This window comes from Cavia porcellus, unplaced genomic scaffold (assembly GCF_034190915.1).
Source record: "Cavia porcellus strain 051 isolate PalLab524CR breed Dunkin Hartley unplaced genomic scaffold, mCavPor4.1 scaffold_2, whole genome shotgun sequence".
Classification (NCBI taxonomy): Eukaryota; Metazoa; Chordata; class Mammalia; order Rodentia; family Caviidae; genus Cavia; species Cavia porcellus.
In genome coordinates, this window is record NW_026947485.1 from 62,402,822 (window position 1) to 62,428,380 (window position 25,559).

The 25,559-nt window shown below is 39.5% G+C and overlaps 1 protein-coding gene and 1 long non-coding RNA gene across 16 annotated transcripts in view; one reads left to right on the top strand and one right to left on the bottom strand.

The window, feature by feature from the left end:
* Window positions 1–197: 197 nt before the first annotated feature.
* Ppp1r9a (protein phosphatase 1 regulatory subunit 9A) overlaps window positions 198–25,559 on the bottom strand; it is a 291,628-nt gene continuing 266,266 nt past the window's right edge. For 5 of the 15 annotated variants that reach the window (XM_063242525.1, XM_063242522.1, XM_063242531.1 and 2 more), the window contains 7 exons: window positions 21,334–21,421; window positions 21,158–21,235; window positions 11,545–11,743; window positions 9,502–9,621; window positions 8,715–8,738; window positions 7,469–7,651; window positions 198–6,107 (listed from right to left, as the gene is read on the bottom strand). In XM_063242525.1, the coding sequence (XP_063098595.1) occupies window positions 5,895–6,107; window positions 7,469–7,651; window positions 8,715–8,738; window positions 9,502–9,621; window positions 11,545–11,743; window positions 21,158–21,235; window positions 21,334–21,421 (905 nt within the window). In that variant the 3' untranslated portion in view covers window positions 198–5,894. The remainder of the gene's footprint in view (window positions 6,108–7,468; window positions 7,652–8,714; window positions 8,739–9,501; window positions 9,622–11,544; window positions 11,744–21,157; window positions 21,236–21,333; window positions 21,422–25,559) is intronic. The other 10 variants (XM_013158293.3, XM_013158289.3, XM_063242535.1 and 7 more) reach the window with 6 other exon arrangements.
* LOC134474451 (uncharacterized) lies at window positions 16,402–23,630 on the top strand. Its single transcript, XR_010045345.1, has 3 exons — window positions 16,402–17,438; window positions 19,928–20,080; window positions 23,083–23,630. It is a non-coding gene; the product is annotated as an uncharacterized LOC134474451 (long non-coding RNA).

Genomic DNA, 25,559 nt, shown 5'->3' on the forward strand with positions numbered 1-25,559 from the left:
TGCTTCCAAAGGTAATTCTAGCTGCCAATTTACACTTTACTAGACTTAAAGCTTATTTTTAGTTTCATTTCCATGAAAAATGTGCACTTTGCTCTTGATTGATGGATGTGTTTTGATAGTTAATACAGGTTTACCCCGTCAAGGCTTGTTTTAGTTGAAGGTGAAAAATGGAAGTGGAAAAAATTATTCAACAGATATCCATATGTCTTTTTATTGCATTCGTTGTCTAACAACAATAATACTCATCGGCAAGAATTTTATTTACATTAACAAATCAAATTTAATCACAGGTATTTTTAGATTGGTCAGAAAACAAAGGACCACTGTTATATTTTGCTTTAAATATCTCTGAAAACCAAAGCGTAAGAAATGTCATTTGAAACAGTACATATTAACCAAGCACAAGAGAACAATTCAGACGCTGCACTATTTTCTCTTCCATGCAAATGATCAGAGATCAAAATATACAAATTAAAAATTTCAGGTAACATGCTACCTGTACTTTTTGGACTCAAATTTATCTTAAACAATTCTTTTTCTTTAGTAATAAAGAAAGACGAAAGTAAAACAAATACTTACAGAACAGAATTTAGTCTCCTTTATTTTTCAGCTGCCCAGTTTTTTTTTTAATAATATGTAGCAAGTGTACCAGTGGTTTAATTGCAACATCATTAAAAATATGAAAGCAGTAGTTCTGACATTAAATAATATTGAGGAAAGCAAATGCATATACATTTAAGGAATTTCACTTAGCACTAACTAAATTCGATGTTGTTGGGAGGTGTTATCCAGCCCGAGTGCCTCTTCTTGCTATTTTCAGGTAACCTATTCTGGCCAATTATTCTTTCATGAATGAATGATTAAATCCTGAACAGAAAACCTAGGTGTGTGGATAAAAGAGCTGAACGAAACAGAAGTGTACACCTTCCAACAACATACACTTACAAACATTTGCTTTGTTTTTGGTGACAACCAAAATGCCATCACTTAGCATAAGATGACCAAAATGCCATTATTTGGCACAATAAGTAAATAAACGGTCACATGATGGCTACATTGCCATCAGAGGCAGTAGTGACTTTAGCATCACAACTACTGATGTCATCTTAGAAGTCAATGCATAAGAACACACAGTGCAATTTTTAGCCAAGAAAACTGCAGTCCACAGTTGAAAATGCCCAAGCTGCATAAATATCTTCTGAGTTCTAACTCAAAAATGTGCAATCTTGACATGAAAGCATTAACCAACACTTGAGGAAGTTTTATCTTACTAAAATACCAACTACCTAATAAATTGATTTTACCAAAATATTTAAACATGTAGAAGGATAAGAGCATTTAGTAAGAATACTTACAATTAAAAAATCTTAAAATCAATGGGCTATTCAATGTACAGACATCACAAAAAAAGTGGCAATAAGGCTATGATTACAGCTCAGGGTCAGGTAACTGACATTACCAGGCTCCATATTCCGTATTTTTATGCCATGGGATTGTGATGCACACATGTAGTGTGGGAAATATATTCACACAGATGTAGTTCTGAACATCTACACAAATGGCATGCATGTTGAGAAATTATCTGTTGTTCTCTTATTCCTTACCTAATTCTCACTACTGAATCCCAAGTGGTTTTGGGGCTAGGGCCAAGGACTGAAAATCATCATGTGTGTTTCATGCCTTCCCCTGAGAATGTGGGTCATGAGCTTGGTCCATGTGCTGCATATGTGAACTTTCAAGTATGAATCATTTGTTCAACAAACCCACAGACACTCATGGGCGAGCATGGAAGGACCTTCCATTCACCATAAATACTTTCATTTTCCAGGAGAAATTTGTTCTGTAGATGGTTTCTCTTCCCTCTAGCTTCTCAGTTGGGCTTATTCTGAGCTGCTACTTCAAGTTATTAAAATGTGTTTTGATTTTCCCCCCAGTGTTTTGGATCAAGGCTGTATTTCTTGAGACTTTAAAATAGTCAAAACAAATGCAAACAAAACCAGCCAACATACCTAGGTGGTTCTCAGGAGTACATGTCTGAAGCACATGTAGATTCCTATAATACTGCTTTCTTTAGTGAATGTACCCTCCCCTGCCCAATTACCATGAGAGCAATTTCGGTGGAAAATATAAACATATTACTTCCATACCTCATCCTTAAATAGCTTAGAATTGTCCTTGGTTAAAAGCAAATTAGAAAATATGCAAAGGGTGGGATTTTCATTTCCAGTTAAAAGTAGGTGACACAAACATTAGTGACTGCTATTCACCAAAGTGATGTGCCCCTGAACTCTAGCTCCGCTGGAGCACCTAGAGTTACTAGGTGGAATTTGGTAATTCTTAAATATCTCTGTGTAATGAAATGGCTATAACATTTCCAAAGTACAGAAGTTTCTTTTGGACATGCTGGAACTCTGTCCTCCAGAATATTCTTAAACACATTGGTTAATACTGTTCTTGGAAGCTGAGTCTATTCTAACCTTTTGTGGTTATAAATGATTTACAATCTGCATAAATACAATTTTTATTTACTTCCCTAGAACTTTCAAGAATGTTAATTTTAATGCACAAAAAGCACTCATGAGGTTCCTTTTTCTTCAGAAAAATCCTAAAACCTATGTTTCTTAATCAAACACTTTGTGGACATTCTTGTAGTCTGGAATATTTTAGGATTTCTAGTTGAATGACCGTGGGTCACAGGCAGTGGGTGGGACTAACGTGTCCTTCTTTCCATTTTGTTCCCAACAGCAAAAGCACACAGGACAGAAGTCCCCACTGTGTGCCAGCTGAAAGCTATGTTTGGCACTAGTACCTATCAGACCGCAGCTGTGAACTGGTGGGGTTTGAAGGTTGAGTGACTGTGGGGGTGAGAAACCCACATGGGTCCCAGCTGAAGGATGACAACCACAGAGCAGCTCTCTTGTCATGGAGCACAGGCAGACTTCCTCAGAGGACTGAAATGGATGATGTGGGTTTTCTGCCCTAAGTGAACACAAAGGAATGCTTCTGTTCAGCACCCCCTGGAAACCTGACCACACAGCACTCCTACAGTGCCGTCTACAGTTCAGCCCATCACACACCCTTCCCTCCACAGCATGACCCATACACCCCAAAACACTTCTGGCTATTGCCAGAGCCATGCTGAGCTGTTTTTTTTTTTTTTTTTTTTAAACTAGAATATACTTCAAAGTAATTACATTTTCCCTTGTTCATTTTTTGATAATAAAAAATGCAAAGTCTTTAAGGTTCATGAAGCAACAATACTGTGTCAAATTATAGGGACACTGAAAAATACAAGCATTAAAGTAGGAGCTGTGCAAGACACTAAAACCTTAATTAGTTATCATGCATTAAAATCCCTAAAAGAAATAAGAAAACAAAATGCTCACAAGATCTGAGGTCCTTCACTTTGTAACAATCAGTTTACATGTTGTCCTTTGTTGGGCAATCAAATCAAGTGCCTTTGCAATTTTATCAGTTTTAAGTATAAGGTTAAATGAATTCATTTATATTTAAAATTGCTTTAATTTAATTAAAATCAAGGTGGTTACAATACAAACTAATGATTTCAGAGATAAGAATTTGATTTTTAACTATCTGTTGGATATTAATCTGAACAATGAAGTGTACAAACAAAGTTATAATAAGGAACAATACTACTATGACATTTAAGAAAATACAATAGATCATAAATTATGGACAGAGACACACTTATCGACATTTCCAATATATACACTCATTTTCAAATATAACCAAAGTGTAAACATAAAATGATTATCCTTCTGTTTTCACTCTTAAATCAATACAGTGAAAGTTCCAGTGTGGTATGGGTTACTTTTTTCCCAAAGAGAAACAAAAATGGCAAAATTTTACAATAGCAAGCACTAACATTACCAGATATTTTCTAATTAAGTCTTCTAATATTAGGAAAGACTAACTGACTTTTGCAGTTCATTAATAGCGGCTCCTGGTTTCTTGTGATGTTAACAAATAGCAAAGCACCAGATTATCTCAATACATTAACAGATATCTGGTGTGGCAGTTTCAATATGATGCCCAAATGAAGACAGATGGAAAAATGTAATAGTGACCTGGTCCTCGCAAACACAGTGCTACTTTATGTCAACATTTTTGAGACCAAATGAACAGTCCTACCTAGTGACAAAAGGACTGAAGCTTAACAGACAATTTTCTGTCATAAATGGAGACAGACTTTGGGGAAAGAACAGAATTATTAAAGAATTCTAGCTTAGACAATTCCAGAACTCAGATATTAAAAAAATAATTATTCACAATGTTTATTACTTTAATAAACATGAGAAATGGGGATACCTGGGGAAGCTCTCTTTACATTCTCTGTTACACGCAGGCTGCAAGAGCCATCTGCCAGGCTCTGCGTGCGGAACACTTACAGTGGCAAAGTGCACAGTGCTCTGAGCAAAGCCAGGAGCTCCTGTCGCACAGGAAGGGAGACACCTGATCGAGAGCTCTTATGGCCTCCGGTCTTACTTTGAAACTTGTCCACTGGAAAGTGATAACCTCATTTTTGGAGCTTGTGCAGCAAAGACTATGAGAGTAAGCATAAGAAACAAAACAAAAGACATTAAGAAAAGCCCTCATAATGTGAAATTTCTCAAGATGAGTTTTTTCTCTGCCTTCTGCCCCAGTCTCCTGCATTTGATTCAGTTTGGTCAAATACCAAAATCTTTACTGGCTTTAAAATAAGCGTAAGTTCTCCCACTGCTATAATATATACTGTATACTGCTTAAACAAACTGTTAAGCGGAAATCTCTAGGAAATGGAAAAGAATGGCTCAGAGAAACCATTCAAAGTATCTTTAAATGTAACTGATAGCTGTCTTTTGTAGTAACATTCTGCATGGTTCTATGTGAACATTACTCAAATCTAAATTTTCTCTAACTGGTTCTTTAATTTTTCTTAAAAGTACATCTGTTAAAACACTGAGCCCATTTGGGAAATTCTGAGTAGAAAATAAGTGACAAGTTCCTGGTTGTGTCATAGGCAGGCTAAGGACCAGCTGGAATGCTCCCCAGAAGAAGGAACCTAAAAATGTTGGTTTCCTTAAAAATCAATTTCCTGTTCAGTGTATTGGAGGAGAAGAAGAACTGTACTGTGTTTGCCAGTGTTGCTAAAATACTGAACACTCAGCAGTAGCAAAGCAAACAACATGTCCCAGCCTCCCATGGCTGCATTAAGGTCTGACTTCTCTTTATTTAGCAACATCCAGAGGATAAATGTTACCCTCAGAAGCCCACAGGATTACCACATACACACTCTTAAGGCTTTTGTTTTCTTGTAAAGTTAAATAACTCTAATTTGTTCTCTCTCTTTCTGATGCCCAGCAAACAGAACAGTGTGAGTGCTTTTTACCCCTGTGGGGAATTATTTTTGGCAGCACAACCACATTTCCACAGCGGATTAGCACACTGTTCAGACCAAGAATTGGGAGGGAGCCTTTCTCACACCTGGCCTGGATCCTGCAGCCCTGGGAGCAGTCCAGATCCCCAGCCCATGACAGCTGTCCAGATTGAGGATCCTACCCTGAGAGTTCTAGGTGCTCCACCGGCAACACCAGGAGGTGCTGTGCTCCAACTGGCAGGTTCTCCAAGTGGTACAACATAGGATGTTGGTAAGTAGGAAAAGAGAGAGAATCAGCAACTTTGTATCTCTCACAAATGAGAGCTCTGATTTGCTAATGGACCAATGGTGGCTTGGGGTTATTTCAGGAGGATAAATTTAGGAGTACTCCATTTCATTACTGTAGAAAATGCAGTCCTTCAGCACACATTTCCTCAGTCTGCCTCGAGTAGCATTGCCCCCAGCATCAGTCTCTTCTTCATCCTGTAGAGTGGGGCAGGCAGGAAGAGGTGGAACTTTACAGCTCACCAGCGCCCTCCGCTGCAGTTGACGTCATCTTCTCCGCCTTTCTGGACTTCCTCTGCATTTGCTCCTGTTCCTTCCTCCTTAGCTTTTCTCTTTGTTTTTCCATTTTCTCTTGGGCCTTCCGAGCTTTCTCCAGAGACATCTTCATTTCCTTCAGTTTTTTTTTGACCACTGCTCTATCCTGGGATGACACTATTCCAAGAGCCTAGCAAGGAAACACAGATATAAATTGAATTTGGAAACTGATGACTCCTCTGCTTATGGTGAAGTTAATATCACAATATGTTCAGATTCTTGAACCAATGCAAACATGGACAGAAGAGGTAAGAACTGATTACATCTACATGGGATAAGCTGAGTAAAAATACGAACACAGTGGGGTTCTTGTTTCTCTGTCCTTTGAAGCCGCTTGCAAAAGGCAGCCTAACCCTCATTAAGAAAATGTTTTCTGAATTGGTAATTAATGAGTAAATGAATGAAAAAGAATGTGATTCTACTTCCCCAACCTTTGGGCTGTAGACCTTTACAGAGAAAAATACCGCTCAACTCATCAATATCTTCAAAGGGTAGGGGTGGGCACTGCTGCCACAGAGGGCCCTAAGAAGGGTGGGAGAATTGACATGACTTTCTTTCTGCCAATGTATTCATTTACAATAAGAACCAAACATGTCTTTGGGGTGAGAATGCTCATGTCAGCACAACTAGCCATTCTCTCCCCGTAGGCAGACCTATAAAGGAAGGTTGATTATAATGAGGTTGCTCAATCAGCTTGGAATTCAGAACAGGAGAAATTTGTTGCGTACTTTAAATGTTTCATGACCTTCAGAACCAACAGCGGGATGCATCCATCTCCCCAATAGGGACAGCTTTGTCAATGGGGCCTTCATATTCACAAGCTATTGATTGATCTGTAACCTTTTCAAGACTGTCAAGAGATACTCATCCACCATCAGGCTAGCCAGGGACGGAGGCAGTAGAGAGGGATGCGTGGAGCTGGCTGGATACCTCATTTGCCCTTTGTCCACAGGAGTGGGTGCCATCTGAGTTTCTAGGAAAGATGGGCTGCACAAGTGGAAATGAGAGTGCAATGAAGGGGGAGGGAAGACACGGCCTACACACATTAGGGGAAGGAAAGTTCTCGGGAGAACATCACCCCAGGTTTGGAGTGGTGTATAGGGAACGGGGTTGTGGAGGAGAATGAACAAGGAAAGGAAGATTTAGGGGTCTGGGTCTCAACTCTAATGTGATGAGAAGTCCACATTGGCCATTATTAAAACTCATACTACGTGGGAAATAAGCAGAGTTAATATATGGGCCATGTGTTGACAGGTGATGTGATGGAGTGGATCCCTAGCTACCCTTGTCAGTATCCTATATCTGAATCAGAACTGGAATTTGTGAAACATTTCCTACCAAGAAATGAGACATCATCCATCCTTTTTGCTAGTTGTTAATGAGAATTACCTCTCACATATGCAGAATGGTCTTACCTAATGAAAACATTTTAGGTGCTATGAGTAATATAAATCATATCTGGTAACCTAACACAGACATGTAATTCTTTACCTTAAGTTTATTTCCATCCAACTGCAGGAGCTGCTCTCCAGTGATGTTTTGGGCACTGAATTCAGATACATACTGCTCCAGATTTAGGCTCATTAACCAGTGAGAAACCTGCTGCACACTCCATTCATGAACGGCCCGACTCTGATACTGACTGTGTTTGGGAGACTGTCCATCATCAAGGATCTGAGGTAGGAATTTACGCAGTGTTGTTAAAGGACCAAAAGGCTATGTCTCATATTTATGCTACCAAAAGTAATTTCTTAACCTACTAGAGCCACGTTCATTTTAAAACCATGAAATGATAATGGTTCTAGTTTTGTTAGAAAGAGACATACTAATTATCTACATGGTTTTAGTTATATGGAAATTCAAAAATTCCCCCAAATAAAATACTGTTATTTAGGAAGTTTAATATTAAAAAAATCCTTTAATGTTGAAAGCTTTTACATTAAAACAGTTTGAAAATATTATCTGATGTAAAAAAAACAAATGTTTCATAAATCTTTCCATGCGATGCATTAGTCTACCTTCTAAGACATGAGAATTTTGAAAAAATACATTAAAAATAAGGAGGCATCTGTCACTTGGAAGAGGACAGCACTTATGCCCTCGAGCCTGTTTCGGGGAAATTTTACAACCATTTTTTTTTTAATTTTAGTAACAAGCAAATCTGTGAAAAAGGTAGGAAATATCCATGATGACTATCAATACATGAGGAAACTGAGGCTCAGAAAGTCTGATTTATCAAAGATAATGCAGCTAGTAAGTGGCAGAGCTCAAAAATAAGTATTTTACTCCTAATTTTAGGCTCTGTCCAGAGTAGAATATTGTTTGTAATAGTGCAAAAAGGCAGGTTAGTTCCTAGCACAGCTAAGGCGATCCATGAAGGCAATGTCTCAGACAAAAGTCAGGAGTTGCCTCGGTGACTCAGCTCATGAGGAACAGAGGAGGGGATGGGGAAGCTGAGATGAAGGCAGAGGAGATGAGAAAGAATGAACTGTGTGTAATGGTGATGGGAGAGAAACTGAGGACTCTGGAGGTGAGATTTAGATCTTTATCACTCTGGAAGCTCTTTTAGCTAAGATATAGACAAGGGCAGAGAGTGAAGCTATTTAACACATGGAAACCTTCCACTGCAGAGGATAGTGTTCTTGTACTGTTTGATTTTTAAGGTATTTATAAGGAGAGAAAAGCAGGTCAAAACAATCCCACGCAAGGCCTCACACACAGCCCACAGATAGCTCACCTCGTCATCTATCATATCCAGGCTCTGAGTGAGGGGCAACAAAGGAACCAAGAAGAGAAGGGTTATAGAAACAGGACACACAACAAACACAGCACACAGTTTCAGTACAATACAAATCACTTGAAGAATACTGACATGGGAAAAAACATTTTACCAAACAAAAATCATGTCATAAAAAAAGTATTTAAATAAGAACTAAAATATCTTCACTTACATTGTTTCCTCCCCTACCCCACTGCTTTCGGAAATGAAGTCAATCTCTAATAGAATTTCTTGCCTCGCTTATATACTTTATCTTCTGGTAGTCCTTAGTAATTCTCATCTGGACCCTATAGCTTCTGAGTAAGTGGCTTGTGCCTTCTTTTCCTTCCTTATCACAACTAGGTCTCTCTCCTGCGGGGCTCCTTCGGGAGTACGCCATGTTCAGAAGGAGTATCAGACTAATGGTGTGAGGCAGTAGAGGGCGAGGGAGGGAGGAAATGAACACCCTGTAAGCTTCCACGTGGTGTGACTTGCTCCCTCATTTTTGCTCTCCCATGCCTGGTTGGCCCATGATGTGTGTTTATTATATGCAAAGGGGCCCCTGCAAACTTTCAAGGGTCTAAAAAACATACTTTGATTTCATGTTGCCCAAGAGGAAAGCTCTCATGCACATTTCACTTTATGTATAAAACTACAGTCCTGATGATTTCTATGTTAAATCTACCCTAAAAACGGTTCTTGGGAGGGTTCAGGAGTAAAACCTCAGATCTGAGAAGCCCGCTTTGCCACAGTCCCTTGAGAGTACCTCATCTGATGACAGCACCAAGGACTGAGATAGCCCTGGTGTTTTGGTTTCTGCTCCTAAGCCGCTCAGGTCTGCTGAACTGGTGCTGCTGGGGCTGAAGTCATCATTGAAAGTAAAATTCTGTAAAATAAATTAAAAAAAAAAATAAATGAATCTCGGCATTACACGAGCAGAGTGTGCAAACTGGAGGTAGGTGTGTTTGTCTTTTTTTCAAGAGGATCTTTTTAAGCAGTTTTAGAAGAAACTCCCACAAGTTTAGTTCAGTGATGACTTTCAAGTGGGTAGGGGCTGAATATACTGAGCCTTTTGGAATTCTGGGCACTTTCTGCATTTGATGAAAGGATAGGCATTTTAAAGAATGATTCTTCACTCTCTCCAAGGGTACAGAATTCATTATCCTCTGTAAGTGCTCAGAGGACCAATATTAATAAGCCTATTTTCTTTGACTCTAATCCTGATGAGTAACAGCATAAGCAAAAAATACAAGATGGTGTGAAGAGGCTGAGTTATCAGGAGCAGATGGCAATTCCTACCAGGAAGGTGTTGGAGCACCCCAGGAAGGACTGCACACAGCTGGCCATGATAAATGCCATGAGGAGTGGCAGATGCTCACCTCGATGTACTCTTTATGATGACAAGTTCTACAGAGAGCAGAGTCTGACAACAGTTACATCCTGGGCTATAACCCTCTCACTACACCACCAGACCACCAAAGAGGCCGTAACACAGAACAGACATATGTGTGCATAGGCACCCAGGGGTAGGAGTTGGGCTTCATTAACATGTTCAGCAGCTAATAAAATCAAATTTAACAATCGCTACAGAGCTACATTTGTGAAATACTTTAAATCAAATCCAGAGTCTCTTTGGTGCAAGATAATGGTAGAATTGCTATAGCGACATTTAAATGTTTCTGAGCCAATACTAAAAGACCAAAATGGTCTGTTGCTGTCAAAATTTCTCTTGATAATAATAGTAGAATGGCTGGATTCCTGCTAAGCACCTGACCAACACCATCTTGTTTCATGCTGTACCTCCTAAGGAACTGGATTGTTAGGATTCCACTAGGAACTTGAAATAGGTTTAGTTGGTTAAGAAGATTAAATATCATGTCAGAGGCTGGAAAACTCAATACCCAAAAAACTCAAAAGATTGTGAAACCCTTAGAAAAGAAGTCTGAATTATGGAGGAAGAGAAGAACAAGTTAAGCAACAAAGGCATTTAACACAGAATACAACCACTGCTATTATTGATAGAAATGCAACCCCAGACCCTGGTCAAAACCTTTGGAGCTGTTGATTTCAAGAAAAGAATTAAATTCAAGTAACATTAATCACATGTTTCTGTTTGAGAGGAAAAAGTAAACACAGAAAAAAAGAGATCAAATAACAAGTGAAAGTTAGCCACTGTACGTGTTCCAATAAAATGTTAGATAAGGTTTGCAGCGTCATGCTGGAAATACCGTCATGCATGCGAAACACATCACATTTGTGAATCTGATGCTCACTTCTGACAGTTAAAGCACCTTGGTGACAGAATTATAGTAGCCTTTCAGCATGTACATTTCATATGAAAAGAATTAAGGTACTGTGTCAGCACTAGTTTCTTATAAAGAGTTACACATATTCAACACTGAACACAAATAGTCCCCAATTTATCTGTTTTTCAATTAATCTTGAAGAGCACAGTGAAAGAGTTTTGTAATGTAATTTGAAGTAGAATAACTAGCAAATGGATCTACAATACTATTTCATGACTCAAATACATCTTTCCCAGCATGGCTTAACTGTCAAACTGAGATTAAGCAGTAGTTATGAAAGGACAGACAGGCAGAGAAGTGCATCAGTATTAAAGCAAGGGGTGGTCACATGAGGCTTTCTCTTCCCCACACAGGAGCACCACGCAGTGCTGCTCACGCTGCTAGCACACTGGTTCCTCTGGGCCAGAGCACACACATACAGGCTAAGAATGCCTTCCAAAGACCGAAGAGGAGAAGGGGCTTGGGATTTTCTTGTTTGCTTTTTAAATCCACATGTTTTCTACCTTGGACCTGGTTTTATCTGAAATTAGAGTCTCAGGAGAAGGCTGAAAGGGACTTGTAGGTGAAGGCGGGTTCCTGAAGGAATAGGATCCTTTCCGGCTTTCATTAAACCATGAGAAAGGCATGCAAGGGGAATGGGTGGTCCCCTGTGCTGCTGAGTGTGGCTTGGGCTTCCAGTTTTCCAGTCGGCCTCGGAAGAGCCTGTTTCATGAAAAGAATAAGGGTGCGTTAGACAAAGAAAAGGTAAAAGAAGCTACTGAACCAAATTCTGAAAGAACTCTCAATATGGTTTGAGAAACTGTTCTGCTTGATAGGGTACTAATTTTGTACTTTGGGCTATAAGACTAATCTTAATAGTTATCTTTTCTGCAACTAAATGGGTTCTTAGGCAATAATCAGCATTCTCCAATTGCTACTACCATGGTGAAATTTTTATTAAGTGCATGCCGTAAGCATATTGGATGAATTAAAATCAGGAAGGCAGCCTTTCAGGAGCTGCCCTTAGCTTAGTCTTCCCAGCATTGTCTGGGTGACATTTCAGGGCCTCACAGCTCCTGAGTCACCTCAGCTCTCAACAGTGTCCTCTCTGCTTTCCCCTGGACTCCTGTCTCCAAGGGTCCACTGCTGTAGACAAGGAGACTTTTAAATAATTTGGGAATTTCAGAGCTCATGATACATTAAACAGAACCTGTGGCTTTCTGGTTTTTCCTCATTATCGCAATACTTTTCACAGGAGGAGCATGAGGAACACAAGACCTGAAGTCCACACATTCCGCTTGGTAACTAGGGACACTCCCTGCTGAGTATGTGGACTTGGGCCTTTTTCTCATCCTTGTCTCCCCAGCTGTGAAAGGTAGGTATTTGCATGTATCTCGGATGTGATTAAGAATCCAGTAACATATATTTGGTACTTTGAAAACTACCAAAATATCCCAGTCTATGTTTACTGCTTGTTATTTTTTAAAGGATTCAAAGCATTTGTAAACTACTGCATGAAAACAGACTTTTTCCTTAATGCATGTACTTTCATTGTGTTTTTCTTCTGTTCAGCAGGAGGCTTCTGATTATCAAGAGCCAACAGAAGAACAGACAGAGGTTTATATCCATTTTGGAAGAGGTCAGCCTCAAAAAATTCAGATGCTACTTAATGGAACATCTATTATTTGAAAGCTATTGATAATAATAAGTGCCTAAATATCATAGTTACACACTCTTAACTACCATGTATACTGAATTTCAGTTTTCTCATATCTCATTTAAAAACGATATAAGCAACAGAAAATTGAAAAATTCAAGTTGATTTTCAAATATTCTCGCAAAAACCAAATGCAACAATAAATGTAAAATCATCAAATAAAGTGTAACATAATGCACAAATGTCAAAGGGTTTATCTTCAATATAAATTATAGTATTTATCTTTAAGATAAATTTTAAGACAACTGAAGAGAATGAAGAAGTCAGTGAAGTTTTGCAAAATTTTTAAGACTAGCAGGTTGGATGAACAAAACTGTGGGTCATGTTAGAGATCCCAGAAGATCTACTGACTTTAAAAGTATATTTCTTTAAAAAAACAAACAAACAAACAAACAAACAGTGAGAGAGAACAGCAGTTTCTTGGATAACAGAGAAAGCTCAAACAGAAATATGGTACCTTTCAATTTCATCCTAAAGTCTAAATTTAAAAATCAAATGTATCCTTGGTTCTACTTATTACTATGTGATAGAAGGAGTGGTATAACTAAGCTCAAGAAAGCTGAGAACAGAGGCGGACTGCCTTTCTGTAGGAAGCAGTTCTCAGTATGCGGCCATAAACCAGTGCAGCCTTTCCCAGGACGAGCCCAGTTGGAACCATCTGGTGCCATTGTGCAAGCGGCTCTTGGGCACCTAGACTTACTCGAGTGGAATACGGGGGAGGAGAGTGGAGTTGTTCACCTGGAATCCAGATTTTAGACTGGTCCACACTAACTCTTAAATTTTTTAATAGTTGTTACTATTATCCTAAGTGCAAAAATATTTTTTTTTTCTAGTGTAGTGAGCATTCTATTACTTGCAGAAAACTATTACACAGATTTCCTAAGCTCTTGCTTTTTCCTTCCATATAAACCAGGTGCTGTCCCAACCCTCGTCTACAATGCAGATCTGGATGGTGACAAGGAAAGGGACAGCTGTCCTCTAGCCCCTCTAAGAGACAGAGAGAATCTTATCTCTTAAATGCACATAAATTCCATTTCCAGAAAATCTTGGGTTCTTATCCCCAGGTCTGTAAACACCACGTTTCTGGGGGAAGATAAGACTAATGACGCCAGCTTTACAGCCCTGGGAATGTTTCTTGAAGCCTCATCTCATTCTGTCTGCTCCCTCATCCAGCCCAGTCAAATGTAACCACATGCCCCTGGGGAGGCAAATCTCTTTGGAGTTCTCTCTCTCTCTTTGGTCATGACTTCAAAAGTCTGTCTCCTAGCATAAGTCTCAAATTCCAGTAAAAAAGCTCAGAATCCCTTAACTCTACAGAAACATAAAAATATGTTTTCTGAAGCCTCACACCCATTTGGCATCATCTGAGGAAAATCTAGGCCTGATAATCAAGACACTTATTTCTGTTCATAATACAAGTAAGTATAGCAGTGCTTAAACATATGGCTGGTGTTTTAAAATTTATAGAGAAGCCACAATCAGTAAGAGGATGACAAGCTTATGGTATTCCTCAGTGAAGTGCCTTTGTTAGCAAATGGCTTTAGAATGACCACCCTGCCTTTTAAAAAATTGTTTCCTCATTACCTTTCTCTTGCCTTATTTGGAAAGGATTTTTGGTAGTTCAAAAGTTGGTGAAGCAACATTTGAAAAAAATCTGAAAGCCACATGTTATTAAACTGTCTATAAATTCTCTGTGCTAGAAAAATATTAAAAACTAGTAATTTCACACGGACTTGTACATCTAGCACCAGAGTAGCCTTGGGGACACCGAAACCCAACCTCTGCTGAAACCTCTTGGCTTTTCTTGTCCAGATAATGGACAAGTAAAGGAAGAAGCCTGCAGAAATCAGGAAAATCCACTTCCAAGGAGACAACCACTGTCCATCCCTACAGCTGGGAACAACCAAATTCTCTTGTATTTTCTAGAATGTTTTCTAATTCTCCATAAGAATTGAAATCAAGAGAAATACATTCTTGACGTATTTGAAAATGATTTTTAAAGAATCCAAATAGCTATGTGTTCTACAATTCCTCCACCTATTTTTATTTTTTTTTAGCTGTACATTTTTTAGCTGTACATTTAGCTGTACATTTTTTAAGCTGTACATAATAGCTTGTTATTATTTTTGGAAAAAAATAGGGTTACAAGTCAGTCATGGCCTTCTTCCTGATTATTTTATTGCTATGAACTAAAACAAAGATGGTTTGAAACTCAGTCTTTGTTATCCAAAGATGTCATTTGGGAGATAGCATTTCATAGCATTTAGACAGTTATGGCTAATAACTCTATAGAGCAAAAACTCATTGGCATACAATTTGTAATCAATTTACCCTGGAGTTGGCACCCCAAAATTAAATTTCTTGGGAGAAAAATTCCATGGTCATTTTCATTGTTGATGTTTGAACTCTGAATACAAAGTTGGTGAACTACTCAGAACCTTTGAGTTAGACATCATCAAAACCTCATTTAAAGTCCATGAACTGCCCATCCAGAAGGAGTACTAAAGAACACTGAATTCTCATAATCTAAAGAAAGTTAACTGAACAAAGAGAGCTTCAACCATGGAAGCCTTGCAGATATAGACTTATCTGAATTAGATGGGGTCCAATTGTCTAACATCACCAGGGATACTGAGGGTATAGAGCCAGCACCATCTGAATGGAGCCTGGAGATTCCAGGTAGGATCCATGTCAAATATGTTTCTACCTGCAGCTCAGGATGACCACTCTGCACGTATCCTGAGTTCCGGCCTAAAGTTAGACCAATAATTAGTAACCCACTTGAGATGGTCCCTGGAGAGTGTTTCAGCCTTAATTCATTTGTGATGACAAAACTTTTTCTGAGTGAGTTTTCCTCCACTGAGAGTTTCAAATTGAAATCGTGAAGAAATCATGCAAATAAAATCTACATTCTTAAATTTATGCTACTGGAAATGTGCATGAGAAAGTTGTTTCTTGGGGCTGGGGATTTAGCTCAGCGGCATAAGCGCCTGCCTTGCAAGCAGGCCGTCGTGAGTTCGATCCCTGGTACCGATAAAAACGAAAAAGACAAAAAAAAAAAAAAAAAAAAAAAAAGAAAGTTGTTTCTTAAATTCTTAAAATTTTACTTTCATGGATTCTTTCCTAAAATTTTAACTTCTGGTCGTAGGGATGGAACCTGGGGCCTCAGGGATGCTAATTACACAGTATCACAAAGCTATATCCTCAACCCTTTGCCTTAAAATTTTAAATTTCTATTTATCTTAAAATTTTAAACTCACTTTACTCTAAAACTCAGATTGTTTTTTACATGTGCATTTTTTTCTTTTCCAGTGCCTTTTGATGATATCTAACTCATAAGTTCTGAGTATTCACAAACTTAGGGACATCAACAATGAAAATGAATCTAGGGCCTCCACACTAAGCTGCGTTCCCAGCCCTTTTCAATGGTTTTAAAATCTTGAGACAGGGTGTCATTAAGTCACTAAGTTGCTTGACCTCAGGATTCTCCTACCTCAGCTTCTCAGAGTGCTGGAATTACAAGTCTGCACCAATATACCACTTAGATTTGTGTTTTTAATGTATGGAATAAGTGAATCACACTGATGAGAGCAATGCAATATTTATAATCACTACAGTTATAATTTTAGCATTAGATAGTTTAGAGTTTAAGCACGGCAAAATATTAGCTTGTCAGTCTGTCAAATTTCAGGAATTCAAAATCCTTAAAATGAAAACTGACCATGAAGTCGGTCAGTACAGTTAAATCAGGAATGTTCTGTGGGAAGTATTTCTGCCCTCTGGGGGTGAACTGACAAGTGAGAGCCTTTGCGGAGCTAGGGGCAGGCAGACATGAAGTGTTTTGTGCTTCATGCATGTGCATCTCAGTCCTCCTCTCCGGTAAAAGGCCCGTGTCCACTCAACCCAAATGACTACCAAGCAGGCAGGCCCTCTGCCTGATGCAGCAACGGGACAGAGTAGCCCTCCAGGTAGCTGTCACGGGATACGACCTCAAACTCACCATCCTGCTGTGATTTCTTTAAAGCCTCAGAAAGAAATATGGATAATGAAGGAGCACCTGAAGGGTAATCCACAGAGCCCCTTCATTCAGGATATTACAGACGTCACCTTGAACGAACAAGATGGCCAGCCAAGTGTGGGTGGAGACTACTCTGTCTTATATCCCTCCCAGAAAACTTGCTTTAAACATAGACAAGAAGAATAGTCATTTACATTTATTAAGGATTTAAAATGTACTTAAAAATGGGACTTGTTCAATCTTCTCAGCGACCTGAAGCATTTGGAGTGTGTGTGTGTGTGTGTGTGTGTGTGTGTGTGTGTGCGCGCGCGCGCGCGCGCGCACGCGTGCGTGCGTGCATTTAGGTGTCTCCATTTTACGGGAGGAAACCAAAGCACAGAGTGGCTAAATAATCTGCCCAAGGGGAGGGGCAGAGCTGATATGTGAAATCAGGTTCTCAAGCATTTTAATATGATACTCTTGGTTTTCACTGAAAGGACACTATCAGTCTTACTTTTACTTACTTAATTTTTTTCTTTTTGCAGGGAGAAGTTTGGGAATTGGACCCAGGACCTTCACATTGAGCTATATTCCTAGCCCTTCTAAAATTGTTTTTTGTTTTGTTTTTAATTTGAAGATCTCACTAAGTCACTAAGTTCCCTAGGCTAGGCTCAAACTTGCAGTCCCTTTGCCTGGGATTACAGGTATGCATCATCATGCAAGCCTTGATTCACTTTTAAAATGAACTGTGTTGTTGTACAGAATGTACTTTTATATATAAACAAATTATTTTTGAAACTAAAGGAATAGGATATACATATAATAACATGAATACATGTTAATTTATAGCATAGCTGAACGAGTTAGAAACATGAAAATTTCACTTTCTTAGAATCATACAGATGGACACTATCTGATAGGAATAATTTGAGTAACATACTTAAATTAAAATTTCCCAGAAGCTAGATGAAAAAGAGGCCAAATTAATTTTAATGATAATCTATTTTATGTTACCCCTGAATCCAAGATATTACTTTAACATACAGTCAGTGATATAAAGTTAGGAAGTGTTTCACACTCTTCCAAGGTTTCTCCTGCACATCTCCTCCCTTAGTGGCCATGTCTGACTAGAGGCGACTGCTCCTACACCAACCAGAGGCCCTGGGGACGGATGAGGAAGTCAGCGACCATGTGGTTCTGGTCCAACTCACTTGTCAGGTACTTGGTAGTGAACCAGTGTCGCCACGGGAAAGTCAGGACTCTGACCTTGGATTTCAGGTCGGCATTCTTTCTAGCTTTCATGCTTGTGAGGTACAAGGGGCTCGGCTTTCTTGGCACTTCCCTCATGTAGCATCTGCCCTCCTCTGACCAGTACACCCGTTTCTCCCAGAGCTTTCTGGAGGTCTCCTCTGACACTGTGGCCACCTGCTCCACCCAGAGTTTAGCACAGGGCTTTATCTGATCTTCTGACGTGTGCATGAGGGGACAACCAGGCTCTGCTAGCCCAATGCTTCCTACTTTTGCGCCTGGCCATGCTTCTTATTTAAATCCGAATTCTCACTGAGAACACAGCTGCAAAGGCCTAGAACCCAGTCTTACTTCTTTGTTCGGTTTATGATTACCCACATCTATTTCCTCTGTTTGTCTCCGCTGGTCATGTATCTGAATCACCATGTCTCCAAGGAACAACAGAGCAAACCACTCTGGGTGAAGGTGGAGACAAGTTAAAACCAAGACCACATGTAGCAAAGTTCTGCCTCTTTAAAATCTGGTAACTGCTGGTTATGAGTGACTGATGACCTCAACCAGTTTCAACAACCTAAGAACCAGATGAGAAACCTACACCAGAAGAGCATCCACTCACATCTGCGAATCTTTCCCTCCCTTGTCTGAGCAGGTCACATGGTGGGAGGAGTCTATCCAACTCTTCTCTGGAACTGCAGTGCAACCCTGCAGCTGATTAGGCTCAAACCACCTGGCCGCAGGGGCACTGTGAAACCAAGTGAACTACATTAAGCTCCTACTGGGCTGTAGTTCTGCTCTTCCAGCTATATGCCTTGGAAGGTTCTGGGCCCATTACCATCCATAGAAGAACAGAGATTGCTATTAGATTTGATTAGTGTTACTCAATTACTCTCATAGCTCAATAACGTTTTTTGAAACAGGGAAAGTCCATCATCATCTCTTCTTCTATTTTACTTGTATGACTCTTTTGATCCTGCCAAAATTCCACTGTAATTACAAATACTTACAAAAGTATGAGTCTAATTGAAGATTACTTCTAACATCAGTAGACATTGAAATTATCTAGTCCTAATGGAATAGAGGGTGTCTAGAATTAATTTTTCCCAAAGATACACCATCCCAGTTAAACCAGAAGCTGGGCTGTGGTTCAAAGCTGGCATCAGCTGCGCTCACAAGCACGCTGGTAACCACCCAGCATCAGCACCCATTTTGCCAATAGTCCGTGCGCACTCAGTTATCCTATCAAGATGTGTTCGTTTTCACCCAGAGTTCGGCACAGATGCTTAATGTGCCTCTAAGTGGGGAAGTGACCATCTCTGATGCCCAGAGACACAAGGAAGGACTTGGTTCAGAGTTTGTCTCCCACTGTGTACCAGCATATGTGCCACTCCCTTAAATGATTTCAGTAGTCTCCTCCTGAGTATGCTTGATAGTTCATACTTTCAAGCCATAAAGCAAAGTGTTTTATATTGCTTCAAAACTATATGAGGTCAAGTGCTTTTGAGTTGCATATCTTGTCCTATTTACTTCTGGTTTCCCCAGACTGTTTTCCATAATAAGATAAAGGCTTTCTAAGCCTTCTGCTCTGTACAGCATAAAGGAACACCAGTCCAGCAAAAGTAATGGATTTGGAAATTCTCTCTCCTACTTCCCTATCCCACTACATTCTACTGTAATACCAAGAAGGTACAATTTCTTATTAAGGAGTGTGTCAGATAAAAGGGAAAAGAGAGAGAGAGAAAGGAGAGACATGGGGAGGGAGAGAGGAAGAAAGGGAGAAGGCAGAGAAGGGAGGAAAGAGAAGAAGGAAAGAAAAAAAGGCAGGAGGAAAAAAAGGGAAAGAGAGAAAAAAAGTGGGAAAATAAATAACAGGGAACGATCTCTAATATGGTTAAATGATCCTCAAATGCTTTCACAGATGTTTAGTATCTTGTTTGTTTCTTCCTAGGTGTATGCTATTCATCCCACATTTTCTGACAAAGCATCATTAGAAGCATGAGTGCAGGAGTGGCACTGTGTGCTGGAGAGACTCAGACGGCGGCGCGGGCTCCAGCTCTGGCCTTCACTGCCTGCTACACACCCTGAGCAAACCCATTACATTGTATGAAGTCACCGTTCTTTATCATAAAGTATAGAACTACCGGTGATGGAAAACATGAAACCACTTTGAAATTGACAAATAATAGCAACAAATTGTTATTCTACTATTTTTAACACCTCCTATGTGTCAAGTACTGTTTCAAATCCTTACACTACCCTAAGGTAGGCAGTCTCTTCCTCTTTTACAGGAGAAGACAAAAGTAAGGAGGGCTCTACATCCTGCCCAAGATTTATAAAGTCTGAATGGAAAACCCGTGATTTGAATCCAGGCAGATGGATTCCAATGCTTTATGCTTTAAATTATCTAATCTCAGAAAAAAATTTTGGAAAATTTGATAACATGCTGTTCTAAACGCCTCTATAGAAAAAAAGTCTTTACTGAAAAGTAAGCTTAATTGACAGCTTACTTTTTCCCCCCTGAAAAATCAACTGAATAGCTAAATTCTTGCCTGGTGTGATGGTATGTGTCTATAAACCCAGTGCTTAGGAGGCTGAGGCAGGAGGATCACCATAATTTCAAGCTCAATGTGGGCTACATAGTGAGTTCAAGACAAGCCTGAGCTCTGAACTCCAAAGTGAGACCTTTTCTTAAAAAACAAATAAAATATTTAAAAAGTTACATCTGTCCATTAAGAGACAGTGATCATTCTTGCATGCATGTAGACAAGACAGTCCTGATTAACAAGGTACTTAAAGTGTAAAAATCCACCTTTTAGATTTAACCAAAAGAGATGGCAAGCACAGAGATTTAACCAAAAGAGATAGCCAGGCAAAAATCTGAAATACATTTAAAATGCCATACATATTGTAATGAGTCAAACTTTGATTGAAATTGTTCATGAGCTCCTAATTCTGTAGTGAAGGACCAATGGATATGCCCATAGCAAGATGTAGATTACCTTAGTTAAGGTAAGATACATATTATATAAGCTGATTGCACAATTTTTCTTTCATCTCAACTCTTAAAATATCATTTCAGCTCAGAAAGATCAACTATTGATTTTGGCTAACAATGAAAAGAAGGGGCCAGAAGGTTTAGGCATAGAAGAACATTATGTCTTTAATCACCCACCCATACCTGCTACCAGAAGAAAACCTATTGGCTTCTTTTTCTTTCCATTTCTTTCCCTTGCTGGAATTCCTTCGCAAAGGTGCCCTATAATGACAGCATACAATCAGAAAGAAGAAGCCAAACTCTCCTCCTCTAGTCCTCTATTTACAGAGAGTTTGCGCGGGACAGCACCAAGTACTTACCCCAGATCCACGAACTTCCGCTTAATTTTCCCTCCTTGCACCACCAATGAGCTAGATGCCCTTAGTGATTTGGGACATTTGGCATCATCTAGGATATAGATATATATGAGAAAGACCAATTATTATTTTGTGTTAATTTTTAATTTTATTAGTGCATATCTGCAGTCCAAATGCTTACACACTCATCATATGGAGTTGGTAGTCTGTAACACATCTTAGTTTTTTTACTTTCCCTTCTCCCTCTTCCATCTCTTGGTCTCCTATCATTTAAGTCATGAATCTAAGGTCAGTCCATGCAAAGGGTTTACCTAAATTGTTAAATGAGGAGGCAAGTAATGTGTGTTCCTTTAAGAAGACGTAGCCATACTGAGAAGCAGCTGCTGAAGCAGAGAGGTGCTGTGGGGCAGAGGCCCAGTACCACAAAGAGCGGTAGCTTTAAACACACTGGAAGGAATGAGGCATGCAAGAATAAATATTACCACATCATCCTCTGCTTTAAAGCGAAGACCAAGCCGGCTTTCCTTTTGTCCATCTCTAGCCCCAGGTCTTGACTTTGAACGCTGGGGTTGTTTCCCATACCCTTCCTACTTCTGGGTTTTTGTCTTCGGAAGGAACCCAGCCCACTTCTGCCTTAACTCCTGAGAGTCTGGGTGGAAAAAACCCAGCTTCGGGCCTCTCCCTTGCTAACACTGTAATGGCATGTGGCCAGTCCTGGGACAAGGCAGGGCAGGGGATCATCAGGGAAAACTTCGTAAGCAGGAGATCAGTTAGGAGATATTTGTATTTTTAGAAGGTACTTCTTAATAGCTGGGTTCTAGCACAATTTGGCTGGCCTCCCATGGTGCAGAAGATGCCAAAATCTCCTTGGTGCTTGGAGCAGTTTCTTTGAGTAATGCTGGCATTTTAAAGGTAGCAGCTGCCAGGGGATGGAGACATTGGAAACAATGCCAAAAACCAGTAAGAAGAGACATTTTGTAAACGGGCTTCAGTGCCACACATGGGAACCAGATCCTCTGGTGGCATTTATTCCACCTCTGCCAAGGTAGGTGATTCCCAAGACACTGCCTGAAACTGTTTGGCAAAGGAAGGTGTTAGGTATCATGTTTCAACACATTCAATTACCCAAGGTGATTAACAGCAATATTTTAAACTGGATGGGTAAAAAAAATTCCTTTCTAATGGTTGATTTCTATCTGCCTTCATATTTTTATATTTCTAGGAACTCTGGCATAGAATGAAGAAAGACTCGTTCTCCTAAGATAGTGTTCATTTAATGCTGCAAGTTAATTTTCCTTAAGACTGTTTACTTCAGGAGAAATTTCTGAACAGATCCACACACATCCTTTAAAAACATGAAGTGCTCAACTAGTTCTTATTTAGGAGCCTGACTTTAAATTTCTAGAGCAGCACAGGACCCTGATAAATACTTCAAGGTCTTTTAGCAATGACCATTTCATAGTTAATGATACTTAGTTTATAATACTACTTAATAATACTCATTTATAATAATTTCTTGAAATGTACATAATAAAATACAAGAGTCAGAAATATGTCTGTGTCAAAATCTATTTCTAGCCTCAAATATTTGTTATAGACCTTTGTGCCATCACTCTTTGAATAACAGAATTGAATTGTCACAAATGTGACACATACACATAAAAAATTCATAGACAAGCCACAAATGTTTCTTTCTAAGGTGATTTTGCTAATGGACATTTAAAAAACACAGGATTTTAATTTTCTTTATAGAAAATACAAGAAAAGAAGATGCCCATTTCTCCCTGATCAATTTTAAAACAGCTCTTAATGGCCAGGACTGCTGAAAGTTCAAAGTAGACTGAATGATGATCTTCTGAATGAGAGGGAGTTGGGAGCTGCTGTAATGAGTGCCGAGAAGACCAGCTGAGACAATGCACATGGAAATGCTCTAACCTACTTGTACTGGAGGATTTGGACACTGGGACTAAAAGCCAGATTCTGCCCGTCACAGAGCCTGCTGCCAGGCAACTTCTTCTTCTTCTTCTTCTTTTTTTTTTTTTTGTCTTTTTCATTTTTATCGGTACCATGGATCGAACTCACGACTGCCTGCTTGCAAGGCAGGAGGCGCTTATGCGGCTGATCTAAATCCCCAGCCCCCCAGGCAACTTCTCATCATCGTCTATACATTTGCCAAAATGTATTCCAAAGAACACTACAAAGAATGTTTCCAAAGCGCTGAAGAAGCAAACTTAAGGAATGCATGTAATGTCCTTTCCCATTCTAAACCAATAAAAATCCTTCTTTGATGCACATTACAACGTCTAGTCTTCATAAACACCAATGCTGGGTTGGTATGATTTCAGGAAAAAACAATGAAACATTGAATTTTGTTTATTTAGTTTTATAAAAGTTACGCTGCTTTTTCTCTTCCTTTTGAGGTTCTGGGGATAGAACCACTGGGCTGTCAAAAAGGCCCCTAGAATGAGTGTGTCAGCTGTAGGTACTGGCAAGTTGGCTCTTATTTTCAAAGGTAGTAAGAGATCTCCTAAGAGGTAAATCCTAAGGTCTTTTCGTGGACTGTGTTCTCCTTAGTCTCACTCCACTGAGACACGTGACTACCCATTTACAAGGGGGACTCTCAAATACATAGTCTTGCCCTGGCTTCTCTCCCAATCTGGTGACCTCCAAAGCCATATCCCAGTGATATATGTGCACCTGTATTTATAGTGGCATGTTTTTCAGTTGCTACATCCTGTAAGTAACCCAAATACCCATCAACCGATGAATGGATAAAAAAGGTTTTTTTTAATACAATGGAGTACTATTTGGCCATAAAGAAGGATAAACTTGAGACATTTATTGCTAAATGGATGGACCTTGAGACCATACTTTCAAGTGAAATAAATTGGACACACATGTAAATACTGCACTGTCTCACTAGTGTGAGAAACCTTAAGTGTGAGTAAGAACCAAACTGCACAAGAGAGATGGTGAAATGGGAAGAAATTGTTCAAAAGGAAAGGGGAACCAAGGAGGGAGCTGGGGAAAAGGAAGGAAGGGAGAAGAAAAAATGAGAAATAAGAGGATAAAATGGAATCAACGCTTTATAAATAAGGAAAGGAAGAGGAGTTAGAAAGGGCAGAAGGGAATAGGAGAAAAAATATTTTGTAGAGGTATAAAATTCCTGTAATCACTGTATCTACCTAAATTGTACCAATAAACTTAAACAACGGGTGAACAAAAAAAAAAATGAGTTGGGGGCTGGGGATTTAGCTCAGTGGCATAAGCACCTGCCTTGCAAGCAGGCGGTCATGAGTTCGATCCCTGGTACTGATTTAAAAAAAAGAGTTACTTGTGTTTCTCCCACAGTGTTTCCAGTCTGCCATCTTCTGTCAATGACAGAACAATGAGGGCAATACTGAGGCTCCAGCCTTGATTTGATTTTGATTCACACTGTCCTACTGCTCCAGGAGCTCTTGGATGATTCTCACCACTGCTCACAGCTCTTCCTCCCAGTTTAGCACCCTGCAGGCTCTTTTTACTCAGCTTCCCCACACCTACAGGCTTTTCTTTTGTATTATACTTGGTTTCTTACATAATGCTAAGTACTTCATTCAAGAGCTGCAATGGGAACCTACTTGTTCGCTTTGATGTACAACCTTTCTGCAGAAACAAGCTGCTTCAGTCAGCTGTGACTCAGTTATGCTGACTTGAGTGCATACACTTATTTCTGGAAGTGAAGATATAGGGCTTGCAACAAGCACATTATTATAAAACTGCTATCATGATGTCTTGTGCTCTGGGTGAATGATTTAGGGATGACAATGTATGTACCATTGTTGCCCCCTGATTGATATGTTTTGAAATTCTGTTATAGATTTTTCCTTCGATTTCTTTTTATCCTTGAAATGAAATGGATTTGGAAAAAAAAAACTGCTATCATAACCCAAATCTTAAGTTAATTAATGAAAGTTTTTGAAGGCATTAATTCTTTGAAGATAGGCCAATATTATCATCAAGCTGTTCACCAACCTGACAAGCACTCCTGATAAATTAACAGCCCTGACATAAGTTCTCTTGCCTCCACTGGTATTCTGTACTCCTGAAGTATCTCAAAAGAGCTGTGCTTTGGACCAGTATGTGGAAAAGGACTGCAGCAGGTGACAAGCTTAGGGAACAAAGCCATTGAGAAAATATCAGGAGTAACTCTGCAGATGACCATGAGCTAGGGAACAATGTGAGCCAAT